Source organism: Cebidichthys violaceus, unplaced genomic scaffold, assembly GCF_023349555.1.
Source record: "Cebidichthys violaceus isolate CVI_PGR_0920_01 unplaced genomic scaffold, fCebVio1.0.p SCAF_6, whole genome shotgun sequence".
NCBI classification, from domain to species: domain Eukaryota; kingdom Metazoa; phylum Chordata; class Actinopteri; order Perciformes; family Stichaeidae; genus Cebidichthys; species Cebidichthys violaceus.
The window spans coordinates 32864-55606 of record NW_027176816.1 but is presented as its reverse complement, the minus strand read 5'-3'; the positions used below and the strand labels follow the sequence as shown (position 1 = coordinate 55606).

Below are 22743 nucleotides of genomic sequence, written 5' to 3'. Positions count from 1 at the left end.
CTAACTACTTTTGGCAATTGACAAGCTAGCCTAACTGAAAAAAACATGACTTCCGGTTGGCCTTTCAAAGTAAAATATTTAACAGCTATGTTCGACATTTCTTGAGCAGACACACAAAAAGCTAAATTAAGACATACGTTTTTTTATTAATTACACATACAAATGTTTTATTGGTCATAATGTTTACCTACTAAGTCTTTAATTTCTAACGAAAAACGCGGTCGTTTTTATTTTGAAGGTGTGGGCGCCGTTCTGACAGTAGCTATGTAAGTAGCTTGACGAAGATCCAATCTTACCTCCCCTGGACAGAAACCTGAACACAGGCAGCCAACGGTCCTGAAGTTTGGCCTTCACTTCACCTAGGCTACGAGAAGTACACATACAAGTGCAGTCAAACCCTTCTTCCTCGACTCGAGACTGGTTCATATTGTTACACCAGGAAAACATTCAGAGCATAGGAGGAGTCGGTTAAATCAAATATTCCTACGTATAAATTTGGTCAAGGAAATATGAACACAGGTGTGTTTGGGGAGGAAACGTTATTAATACACTCTGGCCACTACAGCAGCCTTAACATGAGGAATTAGTTTAATAACAAGTCAGTATGGCCCCAAACAACGGATTATCATTCCACTGTAGGTCTCTACAATGACATGGGGCTTGTGTACCGTAATGGTTATTACAACGGAAAGACAGGAAAAACCTGCATGGGAAAAGGATTTTCATAAACGTGATGTAATCTCAAAACGAGAATAGCGGGGCAGCGTGCATAACTGTGCAACAGAAACATATCAAATGAGATTAGAGATCACAGATGCCTGCTGCAGCAGGTCAGATCAAACCCTGGAGGAGAGTGAGTTAAAAACATAGTTCCTGATCAAATCTGAATACTAACAACCTAACGAGTGACTGGAGCAAACACAACTACAGCCATGTTGACGGTTTTGTTCGGTTGACTCATATAAACTTAATTACTAACTCTGAGCTGATGGGATAGAGGGAACTTCCATTTAGCAATTCATTTCAGATGTGTCTTCCTCCCTCTAGTGGCAATCTGAGAGAAGACAAGTTACAGTGAAACTATACCCAGCAAACATATGCAGTCAGTTCAAGTTCTTGTTGAATTCAAACAACATGGTTAAAATGTAAGATGAGTGAATAATTTCAGTAACAAAAACAGAATGTCTCTGTAGTAACAATGGCTTTTATTTCCCAAAGCAAGGCTGCTTTGAATTTTGAAATTACACCGCAGACTCTTGTAAAGCATGTTAAAAAAAATAATAATAATAAGGCAATGTTTTACTTGGACAAATACCAACCGAATGAGAGAAGAAACAGTTACAGAAGATATTAAAATTGTGCTATTCACATCATCAAATTCAAACTATGTGAGTTTTTCCTTTTTCTTCTTCTTCTTAAAAAAACCCCAAAAAAACATGAACCAAAGAAACTGGACCCCACTTCTGGACTGTATAAAATGGCAACATGTATTCTGCACCTTTAAAATGTATTACAAATGTATGAACGGAAAACAACCTGAGCAAGAATCAAGGTAGACGGGTGAAACTGGAAGATGACACCGTTTTAAAATAAGAAACATGTCGATGGTTAATTGACGTCTAACGCCTCTAGTGATGCAGACTCAACTCTACTTAGTACAAAAAAAAAAAAAACAGCCAAAAGATTGCTGACCAATGACAGAAGACACCTCAAATGTTTAGGCTTCAAGAGTATAAGATGAAGGAACTTGTTAATTAGAACGAGAGTCTACTGTAAGGCACTGAAACACACGGGGGGGGGGGGGGGGGGGGGGAGTCTAAAGAGGTGATTAAATAACGTTTGTCCAGCTGAGGAATCTCTCTGGAAATACAGGAAACGCACTCAAGAAGTGCATCATTATGACGTTAAACAATTCCTTAAACACCCCATGCATGTGTCAGTTACTTCTAAAGTCCAAAAATGACACAGTTACTACTCACTACAACGGTCCATTAAACGATACACGTGTGTGTTAGACAAGCTGCATGATGACAACCATTGCCTATTATTTACTGTTTCCCTTTTTTTTTTTTTTTTTTTTTCTTTAAATCAGTGGTTCATTGAGGTTGGAGTAAAGGTTTAATTCCTCTTGTTCCTAGATTCCTAGATTTTGTGTTGACGTGCAGGTACAGATGTACAGTACCGCTCACTTAGGCTACGTCACGCTGCTCTCAGGAAATCTCCGGTCTGTTCACACCATACAGTGGCATTGATTAAACTGTGACCTGCTCATTGTGCTGTCCATCGGCCTTTGTGGTCGACTCTTTCCGTTAACTTCTGCATAAATTCCTCTTCTTCTGTTTTTCTGCTGTGTTCTTGGCAGAAGCACATGTGTCTTACAGTGTTTAAACTCTGTCATCTGTATTAAAAAAGAAAAGAAAAAGTGAGTCATTGGAGATAAACTTGTTGAACACGTGAAATAAGGCAGATTATCGTCGTGTTTTTTTTTTAAGTGTATCAATCAAGCGCACTCACCGGTGGAAGCTGCTGTGTGCTGCCTGGTGCCCTTGATTTGCAAGTAGATGGTGTAGGTGTCATAGGCAAACAGCAGGCCGGCAATCAAACCAAATACCTGAGAAACAATAACAGGATCAGAATCACAATACTAATAATAATAATAATAATATAACTCACCGTCCACATAAACCTCAGTGTTGATTCATGCTTAAAAAGAAGTAGAAATAATAGAAAACACTGTATTATAAAGTCATATTTTATCATTTATGGGACATAGCTAAGGTTGGGTTTACACAAGTCACAAGGAAGGGTGTGGCGGGGGGGGGGGGGATTGTGAAATTTATATTCAAACCACAGAAGTTTGACTGATAGCAGACATGAAGATTAATATCTAAAATAATTATAACTAGAATTGTTAATTGTTGTAACAGTGAGTTAAGACTACGGCACTATGAAACCCATTTTGCGTTTTATTTTTCCAGATTCTGTTTTATTTCTTTAGTTTTTCACGATTCAAGCACATTTTGTCATCAGAACAAAATACGAGTCTTATTCAAGAAAACATACTTAATTAATAATATTCTATTCTATTTCAGCCAATAGATCCCCCTAACTGCTACACACTGTCCCTTTAATTGTAATGCCACCACAGGCTCCGGTAGTCCTTTTCATTTCCCATGAAGCTCGTCTAATGACTCTTATCGCATTAAAAACAGAATTAGCGGCTGCACTCTAAACGGATGCCACTCTTTTCTCGTCTCAGGCTCATCTCCAGCCACGAACGCAGCCTTTTCTTTGGCTACGATGAATTCAAACCCGTTTGAAAACTGTCGCTCACAACAACGTGAAGACAAGTCTCCGGCTCTGCGTGAACTAGAGGACCTGTGGATTCAGTTAGTCTGACGCTGTGACAAAGTCTTGTGCTCTTTACTAGACTTAAAACAGGAAGGAAGCACGAATTATGATTGTTCATGTTACTCAATAGTGACTGGGTGTCTTGACAGTTTGTCAGGTCATTATGAAAACCCTCTTAAGTTCAGTTTCCACACATACAAAAAAACAGATTCATTGATAACAGTTAATGGTTGTCAAAACAAGCAACAGACACATGAGCAGTTTCAGGGCCGCTTGACTCACCCCGCCTGCAATGCGAGCGCCGTCCCCGGCCCCTCCGATCACGTTGATCAGAGACACGATGAGGTAAAGGACCGCACCAATACCGGCGCGGAAGAGGTCCTGCACGAAAGAGGGAAGTGGAAGATGAAGCGTTGTGCAAACGGGGCACACGTATGCATCTGTGTGTGTGTGTGTGTGTGTGTGTGTGTGTTGTAAGATAGTAAGACACGTAGAGGACTCACGCTCCAGACCCAGTTGACCACTAGGATTTGCTTGTCCAGCTCCATCATGAAGATGCCGAAGAAGACCATGGAGAAGATCATCTCGCAGATGGCCACGGAGGAGTAGCCCCCGGTGTGGGATGCACCATAGCAGATGATGATGATGAAACTGATGAACTGAGAGGGGAAAGCAACAAAACGGGAGAGATTCAGGATTTTTGAGAGCGGTGAAGATATCCCACAATGCTTTTAGGGTTATGCCAGAGAAGCAACAGATGCCTGAATGCCTCTCCTGTCAGACTTCGCAGGTGACAAATCATCTGAATGCTCAGTGACAGAAAAAAAGAAGAAGATGTGTGTCACCCAATAGACGAAGCCAGTGAGACAGTAAATCACTCCGACAAAGGCCTCGTTGTTTCATTTACTGCAGTCACTTTATACAATTCAACATCCACATAATAACGAGCCTTTTTAATCAAAGAACGAAATATTTTCTGCACAGTGAGACAACTGGACGGACCATAATGCACTCTGTCAGTCTGTCCATCACATGCTGCTTTCTTCTTTAGATTACCAGCACGTGTTTGTTCCATCAAGATCTGATTTTTCCACACGAGAGAGAAAAAAAAAGAAAAAAAAAAAAAAAGTCAGCAGGCATTCTTCTCAGTCCATTCCACTGAAATGCTGCCAATGTGCAGAAATCATAAACTCAGGCAGGCAGCCTACGGGCCTCAACCAGTATCAGCCTTTTTGTTGTCAATACCGCTATTGTTCGCTGCCGTTCAAACTGTGTGGGTGGATACGTTCACACAACACGGACATACGACAGCTGTGAAGGAGTGGACATGTCAAAGAGTTAACAGTACGAGTCATTAAGCCGGTTTGAGTCCAACTATTTCATCTAAGCATTTAGTTTATCGTCCTTTTCCACAACATAGATTCATATTACCTGTGCACTGTCTTTACAAATGTGACATATGTACATTTTTATATACACTGGAAATAAATGCACGGCCACCCAAACAGTGTGCCAAAAACACTTTAGGGCTGCAACTAACACATATTTTCATTATGCATTAATCTGCTGATTTGACTGACAGTCCAAAACCCCAAAATATTCTATTAACTACGATTCAAAATAAGGAAAATCAATATTTTCACATTTGAGAGACTGGGATCGTTAAATGTTTGGCATATTTTGCTTATAAAATTAATTATGATTATTAAAAAGCGTTGCAGTTCTAATACACTTTAGTACATTAATACCTATATAACATATATTAATATTTCCCTATCTTCAAAATAGTATTATTTACATTTCTTATCCTAATTCTTATTAGGATATATATTGTGTCAGCATGTGACAAATACATCTTCTATATAAGACATAATATAAGTTAGAATGAAATAATAACCTGGTGTACCGAGGTTATTAAATCAGTCCCTGACGTATATATTTTTTTTAAAGCACATTGCAATGTTTTATTCTCAGACACAGACGACTCAGGAGCCAGTGTCAAATCTCTGCAGCCTAAATGATACACGCATGATGTAACCGACACTAGTCCTACATCTGTCACTAACCCCCCCACCCCCCCCACCCGCAACTGCTACACAAACGCGCAGCCAGCCGGCCGCGTGCATCAGTAGTTCATGTGTTCTGGAGACCGGCACAGGCTGCCTCTGTAGAGTAGCCGGGGCGGCCGAGGCCAAGGTCCTACACAAAAGAGGCTTTATACGAGGCCAGAGGAGGCCGTCGCACAGAGAAACACTCCGCGAACACAAGTAGTCCCTCAGAACAAGAAAGGCTGCGAGATGTTGACACCTTTATGTGTCCTACAGCGGCGGGATCTGTTTGCAATGGGTCAGCTTTTTACGGTCCCAGCGAGGGTTCTATTCACATCAGTATAATGAGCCGCTCTTTAAAAAAAAAAAAAAAAAAAAAAAATGACTGGAGGGAAATTGTTGTGAACGCTCGGCTAATTATAGTCAGCAGCAACGTTAGAGCCAAGCGCTAGCCCGCTGTACAGAGACACGCCAAACAGCAACGGTTGCTAAGGACGTCACTTACATGTTCTCAGTAAAATGAACGGAGAGAGGAAAACGGAAAGTTCAGTTTCACTTCATCACTTTATTGCTCATCGTGACATCTAGTCATTTACTCAACTGTCATTCTTCTGCCTGCTTTCCTCCCTTTTGATGAAGACATTCTTCTTCTTAAAAAAAAAAGAAGGGAGATCACCTAAAAAACCTGACCTCTTCATTTCAAAATATTCAAAATCGAGGTGAAAGATCAGCTCAGTGCATGACTCATCCTTACTTGTCGCTCCTGGCTCAAACGCGCCACATGACAAACTGAACTTGACTTTACATGGGTGTGTGTGACTGTGATCTTTATGTTGTTCTGCAGCTTCAAACATGTTCGAGTATGCCTCTTGACAGCCAGATTAAAAGCGAAATAACTAAAATGTAATTTGACGAGCCACGGCGGCCTTGTTGTCAGGACTTACAGAGAGCCGATTTATTCCTTTTAGATTTGGTTTTATCAACTGGGAGGATTTAAAAACTGGCTGCTGGGATGTTAAATACCCAATTTCCCAATAGATTGGACATAACAAGCAGTAATGTCATTTGCCTTCCTGTTTCCCTCCCACGGCCCTCTCTCTCGCTCTCCCTGCACTGTAAGCAATTTTAGACATCCACCATCAGAGATGACTTCCTTTCAAAAAAAAAAAGGTTCACCGGGCTCCAGTAGAGACGTGAGCGGGTGAGGACACAACAAACTACAGAGTGTACCCACTGAAGCGTGAAGCTATCTGTGATCGGCACACCAAAAGATGTGTGCGCCGAGCAATTCACACATTCTTTGTTCCCAGGAACAAGCTTCACACACAGCCTGGAATTTCCATTACTTCTGGGGGGGGGAAGAAAAAGTCTTTACAGTGGGTGGACCACTGACCACCAACATCTGAAAGCCTGCTTTATAATGAGTCCATTGAGTTATGAGAGCAGAACCGTGCTTCCGAAAGTAACACACAGAAGCACAATGACGTTGTAAGAACTCTGTCAGCTGCTGTGAGATCAGTGATAATACTATGTTGCACGTGCTTGGCGAGAATCTGATTATGAAACAAAAAACAAAAAAAAAAATGCATAAGTTATGTAAAGTAGTTAAGGTCAAAGCGAGTCATGTGTTAAGAGAACACACACCTCTGTGAAATGCAAACACAAAAAGGCAATGATGTGAAAACAATAGTCAAGGAGAGTATAAATACAAGACTTCCAGACAGGAAGTGGTTGTATCTTGCCAGGAAGTGGAACACTTAAAACTACACACCCCTTTGCTCTGATCTTCCTATAGATGTAATATATATATAAAATATAATCCTCTTAACTACAGCCAGATGTGCAAAGACATAAAGTGGGGAAGAACACTCACTTCATTTTTTTTTAGACTTGTAGGAATGTGATATGCATTGCATTCTCTCGCCACATTAAGGCTACCTGCCAACACCAAGTATGCAGACTGCTCTGGAGTGTAAAAAGGGAGATGCCTGGCAACAGTCACTAGGTAGAGTCAACCCGTGTGACCTTCCCTCTGCCGTTAAACCCTCAGCATTTTTGGCTCTTTGGTGCCAAATGGAGAAAACTGTGAAGCACAAGTGACAGGTGGAAAAACCCTTAACCTCAGTTCATGACCCCTTAAACCCCCCCCCCCCCCCCCCCCCCTCCTCCAGACCACATGCGTACCATTCCCTTACAAGACAGATACAGCTTTCAAAAGCAAAACACTGAAACATTCTTCTATCTAGCATAATAGTGAGAGGAATTAATAACAACCATGTAAGCTACATTAAACCACTTTAATGTGACATTATTGATGAGGCTAGTCGCATGCTACTAGAGCATTCTTACACACAACATATTTACAAACCGGGTTTTGTAAACGATTTGCAACAATTCATACATAGTAGCTAAAAGCAACACGTGTCAGTGGTCAATGAACTTACTATTTCTGCAGCGAGGATAGTCCCCTTTTGGGTCTTCACGTAATTTTTCAGCTTCTCAAAGCAGTTGGCACCGGAGGACGCGGAAGAATCAGCCATTCTGGTAACAACTATCGTCTTCACGTTATATATATATATGTATATATATATACACCGAGTGTATGTTTGTGTTGTTAGAGCCTCGTCGCCAGTAACCGACGAAAGGAAAAGAGTTCTCCCGTTCACCGTTAGCGCGTTTTTTTTTTTTTTTTTCTCTCTCCTTCCAGTCGGATGAATCAACTTCTCCAATGTAAAAAAAAAAATCTCCTGGTTGAGCTCAGTCACGACCACAGAAGCTCTGCAAAAAAAAAACAACCCTTCTCTATGTGAAGAGGGAGGGTCTGAGGAGCTGACAGTGGGGCGTTGGCTCTCACTTTTCTCCAGAGGAGCTGCTTCTTGTGCTGTTGGCACTGTGGCACCACTATGGCGAGCTGCTCCCCGTGCTGCCTTCAAGTGCTCCTCGTAAACTCCAAAGACCTGTTGCGAATGTTGTTGTTTTTTTAGCTGCTTTTCGATGGCGGTGGTGGTGGAGGACGAACTCAAGTACTGCACTTTACACTTCTACTCAGCGCGTGGAGGAAGTAATAATTTACTTATGTAAATGTAGCAATACCACAGTGTAGAAAAAAAAGTCATGTATTCAAAACTGTACGTATAGTTAGAGTACTAGAGTACAATACTTGAATACATGTTATTTTCGCCACTGCTAATCAAGTGAAGATGATTTTTATGCAACTACAACTTCAAAGGGCCTATGTGGGGTTTTTACTTTTAATGAAGTATTTTTGTAGTGAGGTATTAATACCTAATCTATTCAAATGAACTAACTCATGAATTTGAAATGTGGGTAATTTATAATGCATTTTTCAGTAGTAACAGGCTCAGTCCATCTCTTAAATCTGGGTCCTCTTGGCATTATTTATATGGACATATGAAATAAATTCATAAATAAATAAATAAATACTATCACTAAATAGGCAAGCGTGTTCCAAGGTTTTATTACACCTGTGTGTGTATTCTGTTTATGTTTTAGGTAATCTCCTGCTACGATTTATTCGTAAAACTGATAATCAACTTGAAACATATTATTACTACTCAGCCCAGCTCATCCAAGTAAACAAACAGACAGCCAGCCTATGAACAGAAGTACACATTTTAACCTTCAACAGAATAATTTCAAGTTTATTTCATTTTGTTTCACATGGATCCCATATAATAAGAATACAGCAGAATTCTGGAGTCTTGGATATTTTTTTTCTCTGACTTATCATTATCATAAATACTAATATGAATACATCATACACAATAAACACAGCACTATCCAAAGGCGTAGAGAGAGTATCACAAGACATCATTCACCACTAACAACAGAGTATATTTCATTTCAGCATATTTATAAGAGCTACAGTGAAAGAGAGAGAAAGACAGAGAGAAAGAGAGAGAAAAAACAGAGGTGGGGGGGTACTAGAGGAAGAGAGAAAGCCAGGTGCTTCTACACGCCTGAATCAAAGAATCCTGATTTAAAACAAAAACAAAGTGAAACCAAGGCTGCGCAATGGATCAATATATACTGGAGATGGACAACAAGTCATCCTGATGAGGACGGTGGAAGCAAAACTACCAATCAAGACACATCTCTTACCATTTGGCAATCTCGTATATCCAAACAGAGGATTGGCAGTAGGACAGGTATTTATATCTGGAAGGAAGTCATTATTGCAGCACCTACTTTGTGCTTTGAGTAGAATGTAGCAGAGCCGCTGTATGTGCTGAGCAGTAACCACGATGACGGATCAAAACATAGCGCGGCGTTGCTGTGTAGTCTTAACTTTCCTGCAGCTTTAAGCCTCTCAAACATGTTTAGGGATGCTTCAGGATATAAGGACGCATGCAGTAAATTCCGCCTTCCGAAAGAGAAGAGATAAAGAAGGATTGAGGATGCAGGAGGAGTACATGTGGAGACATATTGTTCAGACCGCCTCGTAATAATATGTGTTGTACTATGCAAGGTCTTTAATATACTTTTATTCTCATTTGCCTACTAAATGTTAAACGTGAGTATGTAGGTCACTGATTACAGTGTGATAGAAACACCGGTTAAAAAACTATATGACTCTGTCTTACAACTTTCCGGACCACATAACAGGCGATCAAAAAACAGGGACGAGGGTTCATAGACAAAATTAGTCTGATGCCGATACATAAATCCAAAACAAACAAACAAACAAACAAACACACGTCACTAAATCTGTTGCTCACTGGCCCCCGATTCACAATTTTCATACTGATAGCACACTATAGCAGTTTTTTGAAACAGCACAGCAAATATGAGATGCTACCATGCTCACTAATTTTCATGACCGTATGCAATTTTTGATCTTATATGTCAGGATTTAAAATGTTCTGTGTATCACAAGAGTTCATCCTCACTTTGACAGTGATATTTGATGGATAAATGTATATAAAAACATAAATAAAGTTGAAACAACCTACGTAAAACCCACTACTATCACCTATTCACTATTTTATAATAAATTACTCTCACTGTTTATATTCGTTATTTTCTTTCGACATTTGCCGTCATATTTTGAGCAGCCTTTAGCCCCTTTCTGAAATCCTGTCAGTGATGCTGATCAAATGAGAAGAAAACAAACGTGAAAAGATGTTTTATAGATTCTGAGATGAATAAATGAAAAACTTATGGTGTGAATAATTTAAGGGGATTGAAGGGCAAAGGCTAAACTATGTGAGCTCCTAAACAGAACCAAAGTAAATGCAATTGAATAACTCTGTGCTCAACATTTGTTGTATAACAACTTTTATGGAGTGCACAATTATTCAACTGTGTACATATAATCATATATATATCAGCATGTTGATATTTACACAGCACAGACAAATACATTCTCCCAAGTTAAATATTACTACAACTTTTTTTCCCCATAAATGTAAGTCTTTTCCATTACAAGATTTCAGTTAAATGTTCGCCAACGAATGTTTTGGTATTTGTATTCAAGTTTTTCTCGTATAACCAAACAGACAATCCTCTGTTGTCTTCTACAGTTAAATACAGCACGAGAATAAACATCATGTTACAGCAAAGACCCCATTTCCCCCGGTAGTGTCCCCCTCCCCAGGCCCCGCCAGTTTCTGCCCTCCATGCCATCCCTCCCTCCGCCTGTCAACTCACAGATACACAAACAGACAAACAGAGGAGTGTGGAAATGCAGGTGGTGGTCGAGAGCCACACTCCAACATCACAAGCTCAACCTGGGTAGAGGGAGGAAAGGGAGAGAAGAGAGAGAGAGAGAGAGAAAGAGAGAGAGAGAGAGAGAGAGAGAGAGAGAGAGAGAGAGAGAGAGAGAGACAGAGGGAAGGAACATATTAAACACACAGCAGACGTATGATCACATGACTTACATGTCAAATGTATAAATACAGCTTTGGCTTTGGTTCTCTGTAATCTTATTTTTAATATATATATATATATATATATATATATATACACACACACACATATATATACATATATATACATATATATGTATATGTATATATACGTATATATACATATATATGTATATGTATATATATGTATATATACATATATATATATGTATATATATTTATTTTTTGTATACATCACTTATCATTTATTTCTTTTACTTTCTCTTTGGACACAAACCGACATTTAAAGCCCTGAAAAAATGGTTTCAAACCTTATTTATTTCTCTAAAACGTTAAATATTCATGTCTTAATAAGCAACAATAAAAGTTTAAATTCAGATTTTTTTTTTTTAAGAGTCAAAAATCAGTGTGGGTGTGGTTTAATCATTGCTGGGAACATAAGCAAACAACTCCACAACCGGCATCACATTTTGGTGCATGGAAATACGTGACTCACACCTCAAACACAAATACAGAAATCCCTGAAAAGAAAAAAATCAAAACTGTTCAAACTTGTGTTTGTGTTCATGTAGGATCCCATCGGTAAGAAGCTGACTGAGAAAATGGGTTGTTGAAATACAACTGAAAATAACAGGTAACAGGTCATAAAAGAAGACAAGATCTAGCTAACGGCTAAAGGCTCTGGCCGGGTTTTTTCAGTCTCTGAGGACTGAGTGCAGTTTTAGTTGATCAGGAGCACTTCACCAAAAAGCTCTTGCACCCATAGCTTTGAGGCTGTTAGTAGAGGAACAGAAAGGTACAACAGACTACAATGTGAACCTATGTTTCAAGTCAACCGAACAATAATGAAGATGTGCAGCTGAGATTGTAGGTGTACTGATGAATTCATAGCATCCGTAAGAAGGTTCAGGTTGTTTACTTTGCTAGAAGAAACTGCAGCTTTTCAGTAGTTGGATTTTAGGAGCATCTTAATGAAATTCAAAGAGAGTGAAGACTATACATCAAACCGGCATTGCATCAATGCCTAGGCCACGCCCCATTTTTGGGGGAAAGAATTGCTGCTGTGTAGCGGGTTAACCAAAGCTTTCACACCTAGATTTGAAGCATATAAGATAAGTGAATGGTAAATTTTTAAATAATGCTAGGGACGGTTTCTACTGATGGATAGCTGCAGCAACCTACAGTCATACAGTATAGCAGCATCAGACTGTCATCTACAACTAAATCTCAGCCTAGACTATCAGATGTCCCCACTGTGTTGGGTCATTGATCCACTTGGATGGGGGAAGACTGAAGGGGCATGACGGGCATTAATCTATTAAGGTATTGCAAATGATCAGGTTCAGGCAAGGATGCAAATTAATTATTAGTCATATAAAATGTTCACAAACTTGTTGAAATTACAATCCTAACACACAATGAATTGCATCGATATCTATAGGATCTTGAGTTTTCTAGCCCACAAAAAGGGGCGCGGCCTTGACATTTTACAAAGTAAATTGACGAAAGATGTTGGTGTGTCATCTGCATAGAAGTAGAACTCCGCCCATTACCTCCTACTCATGTGCCATAGAAATAGCAACCAAAATAAAATATTGACATTGATGTTAGGTTGATATTCAGCAGATATCATTGTGTGCCTCATAAAAACCCCGTTACACATGTAACCCTTGAATTGTGCTTGAAATAAAGAATAGCTTAGATCATTACCTCAAAGACGTCCAGTATAGTGACCTATTTAAACCTAACCACTCCATATGTTCTACATACGTTTACACTCACCATCCTGCAGCTGCGGTTTGGCTGGACAGGCTCACATTTGATTAGAGTAGGAGGTGGGCTGCTGCTGCTGCTCATAGCCCTGGCTGTATCCTCCTTCCTCAGTGTAGCCCTGCTGCCCGTATTCGGGCTGGTACCCTCCCTGGGAGCCGGCGTAGGGGTCCTGCTGAGCGTAGCCTCCCTGGGCAAAGGCATCGGGGGCGGGCTGCTTTTCCTGTGATGGGACGTATGTTCCAGAGAGGGCAGCCATCCAGCCGGTCTCCTTGAACACGAACCACAGGTTTCCGATCCACAGGATCAGGTTGATGAAACCAAAAGCCTGTGGAGCAGAGAGGCGTTTGGAGTTAAGATATTTACTGTTTCTGATCTCACATCAACTCTTTATACAGCTTGGTTCGGTGTGACGCATCGGGGTCCTACCACAGAGGTGTTGAGGCCGGAGACCTTGGGCTCGTAGACTTCATGGCAGCCAGTCTCTGCTTCGTCACAGGCCGAGATGAGAGTGATGACCCTATCTGGATCGGTGGCTGTTTTCACATCTGACAGGCCTTTAGCCCAAGCACATGAACACACCAGCCACATGAAGGCAAATACCGCAGACACAACAAAGTCCTGGGGATCAGCAAGACAACACGATTACTGTTTATACCAACAGCTTAAGGAGGTATTTATTGTAACACCAGTTGTTGGACTTGTATCATATGTACAAGGCATCAACAAACTCACAATCTGGGCCCCCTTGCAGTTTTCACGGTACTTCTCCAGTACGAAACAGTATACAGAGAGGGCTGCCATCGAGTACAGGAAGGAGAAGACAGCGATGGTGACGAAGAACTCAGCTGAGGAGGAGTAGTCCCCGACCAGGAATAGACGCTCTTTGTTTCCTCCCTTACAGGTCGGGGCGTCAAAGTAAACCTGATGGAGCCTGAGAACCGGGACACAAAGACGGAGAGAGGAATGAGAAACTGCAAAAAGAGCTAAGAGAAAAAAAAAAAAGGTTAAATAGTGAGACAGTTCTGTGAAACACCTTGTGATATCACTGAACAGTGTCTATGATTTTTTGCAGTTTTCATTGATTATGTAAGTGGATTAATGCAATACATAACAAACACTGTTGAATAGAGCGTTTTAAAGGAGTTCCAAATTGTGGGAAACACATTTATTCGCTTTCTTGCCAAGAGTTAGATGGGGAGATCAACACCACTCTCATGTTTGTCAATTAGATATGAAGCTACAGCCAGGGGACGTTAGCTTAGCTTAGCATAAAGACTGGAAACAGGGGGAAACTGTTAGCCTGGCTCTTTTCAAAGGTAACAAATTCCAATTACCAGAAGCGCTGAAGCTCACTGTTAACCTTATATTTCTTTAATTTGTATAAAAGACCAGAGTAACGTGTAAAAACATCACATGGTCCAATGAATGGTCAGCATATGATCCCCGGTGAATACACAACATGTCAGGTTTGTTTTCAGATTTTTACCATATTGGTGAAAGTGACTTGTACCTGAACGGATATTCAAATTCTACTTCTATGCCTAGGTCACTCTCCGTCCGGTTTTTACACTCCACGCTCATCTTGAACATGCCAGAGTAGCTGCCACATGTCGAGAAGGCGAAGATTGCAAAGATCTGCGGGAGAGAAAAGAGGGAGGAAGAGACACGGTGAAAATGTGACATCTCACAGCCAAACTGTGAAAAAAAACAAAAAAAACACACAACACACAGAGCGATTACTCCAAATCACACTTGGATGATCACACGCTTTAATTACAAGAGTACTCGGCTTTAGGTTTAGGATAATGCAGCCGTGTAAACAAAGAGCTCCAGTGACAAAACAGGTGACAGCTCCACTGGAAGCTGCAGATTGCTGCTTTCACCACCTCCAACGTCTGGAGCAGACCGATATTCCACCAATCATAGCGAGTTGATACAAAAAAAAAAAAAAAAAAAATGCACACAGAGTGCAAATCAATGCAGCGTTATCACCGGGCGACACGGCAACGGCTGCGCCTGTTGCCATGGTTACCCTTACAATTGGTTTTCTGTACATGTTTCCTCGTAGTACTTTGTGGTACAACAGTGATTGTGCATTCGGTCAGGGTCTGCTACTTCAGGTGCTCAGTCTTGTTCTTCAGCTCCTACCAACGTCAGCGGCACAAACAGACATGCGTGGAGATTTACACACACACACGCACACACGCACGCACGCACGCACGCACGCACACACACACACACGCACACGCACACACACGCAGCAGATTAGACAAGTCAGACTATTTTTACCACACCCTCCCTGCGCTGCGGGCCAGATCCGATTGGGTGGAAAATCCAGCTATTAATCTGACTGAGGTGCTCGACCATCTGTCACCATGTACTCAACTACAAGCTACTGTAAAGCCAGTCACAACACACACAAAGCCACACCCCAACACGTGAGCTTGTACGTGTGTACACACACACACACAGGCCTACACACACTATGCCACGTCTTGTAGTGCTGTCTACCTGCTGCAAGCATCAACACACTTAACTATTTACAGTAATCTTTTAGCTAATGTAAGGCGGAAGCTCGTTTGTTGGATTTACACACCGGCCGTCTAAAGCGAGCCTCGTTGTGATCGCGACACTCATCCTGCTCTGTTCCGGCAGGGTTTATTTTATTTTTATTTTCTAATGTCCTCTCCCAACACCTTCCCTCCCTGTTGTTGGCAAGAGGCCAATTAACAGGTTTTAATAACCGATGCAAATGACTGCAGACGTGATGGAAGTGGCCGCATTAAGTGTGGGAGAGGAGTGAGAGGAGGCTGCTGATAAACAACACTCAATTTCAAGCAAAGAAAAGAATTGTGCCATCTGGAGTCAAGCTTTTGAGTTAAAATCCAGACTGAAACACTGATAATTATTATGACAATCTTCCTCGGAGCCGATCTGGCCTAATCTTAAATATTTGAGCCTCATTATATTTTGGTGCATGCACGCTTGAACCGGGAAAAGTCTCTCTAAATGCACCATGAACGGACTCATTTTGGTGTCCGGCCTGCAAAACGTGAGTTGTGTTCTACGTAGCGCTTTCTCTTTAAAACCCCAAACAGAATAATGGGATGTAAGGCTGCAGCAGCTGTGCAATTAATCAACACCTAGAGCATGTGTAGAACTGCAGTGTGGGCACAAGCCTTCACCCATTCTATCCCATCGTGATCCATCTAATTCTGTTTATAATACGGCACATACAGCAGCTATTTGTTTTTATTACTAAAAGGTTCAAAAGATTTTAGAGCTCCCTGTGTCCATATCGTTTCTTAATTATTTCTCTGAGGCAGTTAGAGGTTAAGAATCTGGAGAGGGATCAATATGGAGACCAAGAACATTTTTTTTTAGCTTCTTCTACTTCTTCTTCAGAAACACTAAAGAGAGCTGGATCCTCCAGTTCAGATATAATCTCGGCAACAAGCCACACCGCTGCTTCAGCTGAATCATCGTATAGTGATACACAGATTATGAGTCTAAGGATCTGGATCACACCGACAAGGGAACCACATGTAGATAAATGTAAATATAACAACTGGAAGTTACATAATTCTTCTAGTAGTTCCACTTTTGTAGAAATCGTCACGTCAGATGTATTAAATTGTAATTCAAGTGAGGACTTAAGAGTGTAAAGCCATGTTAGCCGCTCAGCAGCGCTCAGGCACAGAGAGGCTATGATCTAAATGCTAACGTGACAACGCTAACATGATTATGTTAAGACGGTAAAATATACCGGTTTAGTTTAGCGTGTTAGCATGCTAACATTTTGCCCAAGAAATCGGCATTCCCTCAAGGAAAATGGATTGAAATCGGAAGCGCCGTTAGGAGTTGTACTTTCGTGGTGATGGATGAGAGGATGGAGGAGTGATGGGGGAGGAAGGAGAGGGCCAGACTGAGGAAAGAAATGGTGGCACACTGAGTGTCAGGTGCCATGGTAACAGTATTTGGCAGCGTCGCTCAGCGAGGAGGCAGAGGCTGGTTTCTACCCCTCCTGGTATGCTGGATGGTTGTCAGCTCTTCTGTGCTGTGAAGATACACAATCTCACTCACTCAGACACCAACGATCCGTCTGCTACGGCTTTTCTCACACTGTCTGTCTGTCCTTCTCTGTAGAAAAACGATCAATCAAATGCAGAGCTCGACCAATTCAAGATTTTTGAAGCAGATAGTATTGACACCTGACATTAGCCAAACAACATCTCCCCCCCCCCCCCCCCCCCCCCCCCCCCCTTAACATTAACATATAAGATTAACATTTTTAGATTTGGGTATTTCTTTTTTTAGATCCTTTTTCCGCTCATAATAGTTATTATCTTTGGTGTTTCTGTATTGCGATTACTTGTTAGTTATTTGAACAACATTTATGCAAATACCGATATATTTGCAATAAGCTAACGTCGGCCAATCTTGCTTTGCGAAGATATATTACATATTTTCAAATTTGACCATTTTATGCCATAAAAACATTAAATGATTTCCACGTTCGTGTGCAGCTAAAATGTTGAACCTGACCCTTGTAGGTTGTCTTGTAAGCAGCTCCTTACATGCCAACCACATTGCCTTTTTGGCACAAAAGCGCAGAAATAAACACAAGCTGAGCCTTCACCAGAGGCCCTGGAGTAATAATAACCACAGAGAGTCACCAAGCGTCTGAACAGCAGAAGCCCCTGAGCTACAACAAAAAAAATCACAACAGCCTTTATTACACATTAGGGACTACAGCAAAGTGAATCATGTTCTCACAAACAGCCTTTTTTATGAGTCAGAAAGTGAAATTTGTATTCGGATGAAATTCAACACAGCGGTGCCATCCTGTAGCGGTGGAGGCAGGAGGCTGTTTGCGTACTCTGTGGTTGGGCTCCACATCAGCGTTATTTGGGAACTCAATGTCTTCCAGCATCCATCAAATCTAGGCTTTGTCAGCACTCTTCCCCAGAGACAGAGAGTGTGGGTGGGGGGGTGGGGGGTGGGTGGTGTGGGGAGGTGCGAAAAAGCTACATGAGTCACACATACTGAACGCTGTTTAAATCTCACACATTTTCATCATCAGATGTAGACAAAATCTTTAACAAACAAAAAATAAAAAAATAAAAAAATCACACATCCTCCACCGGTCTCAACTGATCCAATCCATTTACATCCTTTTTTTTTTTTTTTTAAAGCACATTGTCACATTCTGGCTGCAACAAAAAAAACCCAAAAAAGGTTTGATTCTACTATAGAGAAGAAGCAGTGAAAGAGGGGGAAGCTCCTCTCTCCAGTCCTAAAAAAAAAAAACCCCACAGTGTTGGTTGTGTATGCCCATATTAATCCACAAAGAGCAGCAGCTCCTCCTCTAATCTGACGTTGAGGCATGCAGGCCCCTCTGACAGATGATTCATGGACCCTGGCCTCCTGAGCGAGGCTCCTGATTGGTTGCTGGCTTGCTGTGACCCAGGGAGGCAGTGATGAGGTGCTGGCACACTCACACAGCTCCAGGGAAGGACTACAGAGTCATGCAGTACACTCATGCCTCTGACTGCTCTCTGGCATATCTGCAGAGCCCATTACAGCGTGAGACGCTGTTAGGGCCGCTCTGGCATACGCACGTTTTCATCTGGTTTGCGTTAAGCGTGTGCTCGTACTGAGGATCAGGGGGTGTAGCGAACAATTGTGGGACCCATGTGCAGGAAGGGCATTCCCTCCTCAATCCCCTTTTCATGTACCCTCCCAAAATGTATTCATAATTACATGGCGTGCAGAAATTTAATGAGGAACATAGGGCTTCTAAAAATGATTAGGGCTGCAGCTAACGTGTATCTGACAATGTACGCCTAAAGCCAATTATTTTATTGATTAATCGATTTATTGTTTTGTCTGTAAAATATCAGAAAACTCCCAAGGTGACCTCCTCATATAGCTTGTTTTGCTAGAGCATCAGTCAAAAACCCAAAGATATTCAGCTTTCTATCATATATTACAACGAAAAGCATCAGAGCCTCACATGTGAGCAGCCAGAACCAGAAAAATTGTTGGTATTGTTGCATTCAAAATAATTCACTACGTTGATAATGCAAACTGGTTGCCGTAACCAGAACCACAAACAGACAGGACCAGTTCATAACATCACATCAGTGTTTAACAAAGCATTACATAAGATAAGAAAAAAAGGCACGTTTTAGAGGCCCTCGCTTAGCTGGAGGGCCTGCGAGGGTAATTAGCACCACCATTACCACTGTGGTGCCCCAGCTGTAGAGACAGAAGACACTCTGCAATAGAGAGGAGGCACCACTGTTAACCCTGCAGCCCCTTCAGTGTGAGGAGAGCTGTGGGACAACATCCTTTAATGACCGATCTTCTCATCATAATCTGCTGATTGTTGTCTTGTTTAATCAAGGAATCCTTTGGGCCACAATATGTCACAGAAAGAAAAAAAATGTCCGTCAAGATTGTTTTCGGAAAACCTGGCTTATGACATCATAATGGTGTTTATGTGCGACCAGCAGACCAAAAAAAACCCTCCAAAGATAATCATTTTTTGGGATCTTATAAAGACAAAGAAAAGCAGTAAATCTTCACATTTTGTGAGATTTTGCATTTTGTGATTTTGTTAGTTGGTAGTTAATTAATCCCCCACTGGTCTCTGTTGGATTGTTTAAGTACAATGTCTTAAGTAGACCCCATTTTATGATATTTCCCCATAAAATAAACAACAGAAAAAAACAAAAAAACAAATCTTTCAGATGCAGAAATTGTTCACAACTGGAGCTAAATTGAGTCATTCAGTTATGCTGCTAACTAATTAAAGAGTTGTTCACTGGCTCCATCATCTGGAGGAGACTGAACACGTGGAGGTAACAAACTGCTCTCGACAAATTGTCATTACATTCCTCAGTGGACTGACTGTATTGTGTTACTACTATATTGACGTAACTCATCCTGCTGGGGACTCCTGCTCAGGCTTGCTGGAGGAATCTCACAATACCAGGATACAAGAGGCTCCTCAATATTAAGCTAATTCTTTGATTAAGAGAGTGATTATTGGACTTAAGTTTGGTGGTTAGTGTTTCTAACTCCACCAAATGGGTCTGACATTAAACCCTCCTGAGAGAGGGTTCAATGTTGTTGTTTTTCTTAGAGTGTAGAGTCACATCCATTATTAAGCCCCATGCAGCTTCATGACCTCTGTGTGACAGAAGGTTACAAATCCCATGATGACGTTACTTATTGCCAACTACACAAGCTCCAAGTAGTTTATCCATAATAATATTCTATTCGGAGATCTTTTTTTTTTTTTTTTTTTTTTACTAAAATGGGAAATATTCCAGCATTAGTCCTATTTATCCTTTATCTTTATCCTTGATCTTATTTGTTGCCAATAAAACGCTAAAAGAGACAACTTACCCACTGTAGAATTTTGATAAATCCCAACGGTTGTTTGAGTACCGTGAACTGCCCTTGGGCCACCAACTGCCAAAACAACAACAACAAAATTAATTAGCATTTTTTAAAAAAAATTACATTTTCAACTCTTGTACTCTTGAAATCAGCCTCTCACAGTAGACCAGGCTGCTGCTGCTGCTGATGATGATGATGATGATGATGACCATATGATGATGCTGATTAAAAACATCTCATTTAGCCCACAGACCTGGTCTACTGCTGACACCTGCAGGTGTTTGTTACAGAGCAAGTATCTGCTGCCAGTGAATAAGGTGTATGTGTGTTTGCATGCGAGAGAGAGAGAGAGAGAGAGAGAGAGAGAGAGAGAGAGAGAGAGAGAGAGAGGAGGGGGGTTGGGGATGGGAGAGAGCTCCTGCCGGCATTACAATTACACTAAAGCTGATTAACCGACTGTTTTCTCTGCTCTCTCGCTGCACACTTCACGGCAGTCTTTTTTCTTTATTATTCAATTGAGAGCAAATCTCGCGAAATCTGTCTAATTGACGACCAAAAAAAAAAAAAAAGGAGGGAGCGTTTTGTGCGCAGGTGAATGCGACACCGCAAAGAAGGCGGTGTGTCCCTGTGTGCATCAATAAATGGCCGCACTGGAAATAGGCGGCAGTGATGGTTTTCTCTTTCTCTCTCTCTCTCTCCCTCTCTCTCTCTCTCTCTCGGGCTCTGGGGCTACTTTCACCCTCATTGTTTTTTATCCCAACATCCATATTAAACAGATGACGCATGCACGGACAATTATCCATATTGAGAGCAGACCGAGAGCCCGATTGTTCCTCGCTCATCTCTCGGGGAAACCTTGTTGGCTTTTGTCGCACAAACCACACAGCTCTCTGAGCGATGAGCTGACGCGGGGAGATGCAGGAGACCGTCCTCCTCGGTGTCGGGGCCTACTGCGGCTATCCGAACGCACCGAGGGCCTCGGGAAATTAATCATGTTTGTTATCTTAGCAACAGCAGGGCTAATTGAGACGTGAGCGGTCTAAATCAATTAGCCGAAACCCTGGAGATGATATTGGCTACATCCTCTCCTTCCTTTGCTAAATGTCACGGCTGCAGAAATCTCTGGACATCCTACACATTTTTTTTTTTTTTTTTTTTTTTTTTTTTTGGGACAGTCAACGGGGCCGCTCCATCACACCGACTGCAGCATCAGTGCTGGAAAATTGTCCAAATTACATCGCGCTCTGTCGTGCTTTTACATTGCTGCAGGTTTTTTTTTTTAAATAAATGCATAAATCACAATTTTGACTCCAAGGTAATCGAAAGCACTGCGTTAAAACCTTAACCTCGGTGGATTGGTGGGAAAAAAACATCTTAATTCGAGCGCACGACAAGGGGAAATTAGACAGAATGAACGAGCATCATCTACCGAACAAAACAACAGTGAAATATATGATTTCCCCCCCCAAAAGCCTTACCTGATTCACAACATCCATCTTGGCCGCTTACTCGCTGATAAGAGGATCAGAGGGGCGGAGGGAGGGAGGCGTCTCATCCGGAACAGCCCAGGGGAGGAAGACGCCCAGGAGGAAGAGCGGTGTCTGCGTCACGAGCCGAGGCGAGGACGCGTGAAGCGTCGTGACGTCAGATAAATCACTTGGACGCGGAGCAGAAGACGAGCCGAGCCGTCTGTCCAATCGCAGCGCTGCTTTATTCTAAGGGTAGCTTGAGATTGAGCCCCGAGGCTGATAATGCAGAGAGGAGCGGCATGGAGACTGTTCACGCTTTAGTGGACGGAAGGAGGGATGTAAAGGGGGAATTAAAAAAAAGGTCGGTGAAGGTTTCCCGAGCTGCTGCTGGTCATTAACAGGCGGCTCTGCACCATCAAATGTCAGCTGATTGTATTTTTAGAGGAATACATTTCTCATCTTGTAAACCCTTGTAGGCAAAACCTCATTACGCACATAACACGTTGTAGGAAAGTTCAGAGTTCAGGTTTTCTGCATTCACGCAAACACTATAAAGACAAAGGATGAATACACAGTGCTTAATTTAGCAGTGAACATCAGACACATACGGGTGAATGTTTTGCATGCTTCTTATTATTTTTTTACTCTGAAAAGAGGAAGTGAAACCCAGATGTTACCCATCTGCTGGTCCATTAATGACTGTGATTATATAATTCATTCTTTTGTATTTTTGCTGTGGGTTTCAACCTCCATTATAGCACTGCTGTGAAGAAAAAAAAAAACTGAACTCAAAAAAAAAAGGAC

General features: G+C 41.6%; 2 protein-coding genes across 2 annotated transcripts; both read right to left on the bottom strand.

Annotated features, from left to right (window-relative positions):
* Positions 1–1184: 1184 nt before the first annotated feature.
* On the bottom strand, positions 1185–8337 carry plp2b (proteolipid protein 2b). The gene is made up of 5 exons (XM_068733353.1): positions 7844–8337; positions 3855–4010; positions 3634–3732; positions 2515–2611; positions 1185–2398 (listed from the first exon to the last, which is right to left on the bottom strand). Exons 1-5 carry the CDS (start codon positions 7937–7939, stop codon positions 2385–2387), a joined length of 462 nt encoding a protein of 153 aa, XP_068589454.1. The 5' UTR covers positions 7940–8337; the 3' UTR covers positions 1185–2384.
* A 703-nt stretch (positions 8338–9040) lies between these two features.
* Positions 9041–22035, bottom strand: sypb (synaptophysin b). Its single transcript, XM_068732605.1, has 7 exons — positions 21949–22035; positions 20477–20542; positions 14571–14695; positions 13793–13991; positions 13487–13678; positions 13070–13385; positions 9041–11149 (listed from the first exon to the last, which is right to left on the bottom strand). Exons 1-6 carry the CDS (start codon positions 21964–21966, stop codon positions 13101–13103), a joined length of 885 nt encoding a protein of 294 aa, XP_068588706.1. The 5' UTR covers positions 21967–22035; the 3' UTR covers positions 9041–11149; positions 13070–13100.
* Positions 22036–22743: the final 708 nt, after the last annotated feature.

Bases quoted from the DNA above. Each gene is read 5' to 3' on its own strand.
- plp2b (XM_068733353.1), bottom strand. From the start codon at position 7,939: ATGGCTGATTCTTCCGCGTCCTCCGGTGCCAACTGCTTTGAGAAGCTG. The intron at 4,011-7,843 runs GTAAGTTCATTG...TTCCCCTCTCAG, and splicing joins CTATCCTCGCTGCAGAAATA to TTCATCAGTTTCATCATCAT. The intron at 3,733-3,854 runs GTGAGTCCTCTA...TCTTTCGTGCAG, and splicing joins TGGTCAACTGGGTCTGGAGC to GACCTCTTCCGCGCCGGTAT.
- sypb (XM_068732605.1), bottom strand. The intron at 13,679-13,792 runs GTGAGTTTGTTG...GCTGATCCCCAG, and splicing joins ACTGCAAGGGGGCCCAGATT to GACTTTGTTGTGTCTGCGGT. The intron at 13,386-13,486 runs GTAGGACCCCGA...TCTGCTCCACAG, and splicing joins CCGGCCTCAACACCTCTGTG to GCTTTTGGTTTCATCAACCT.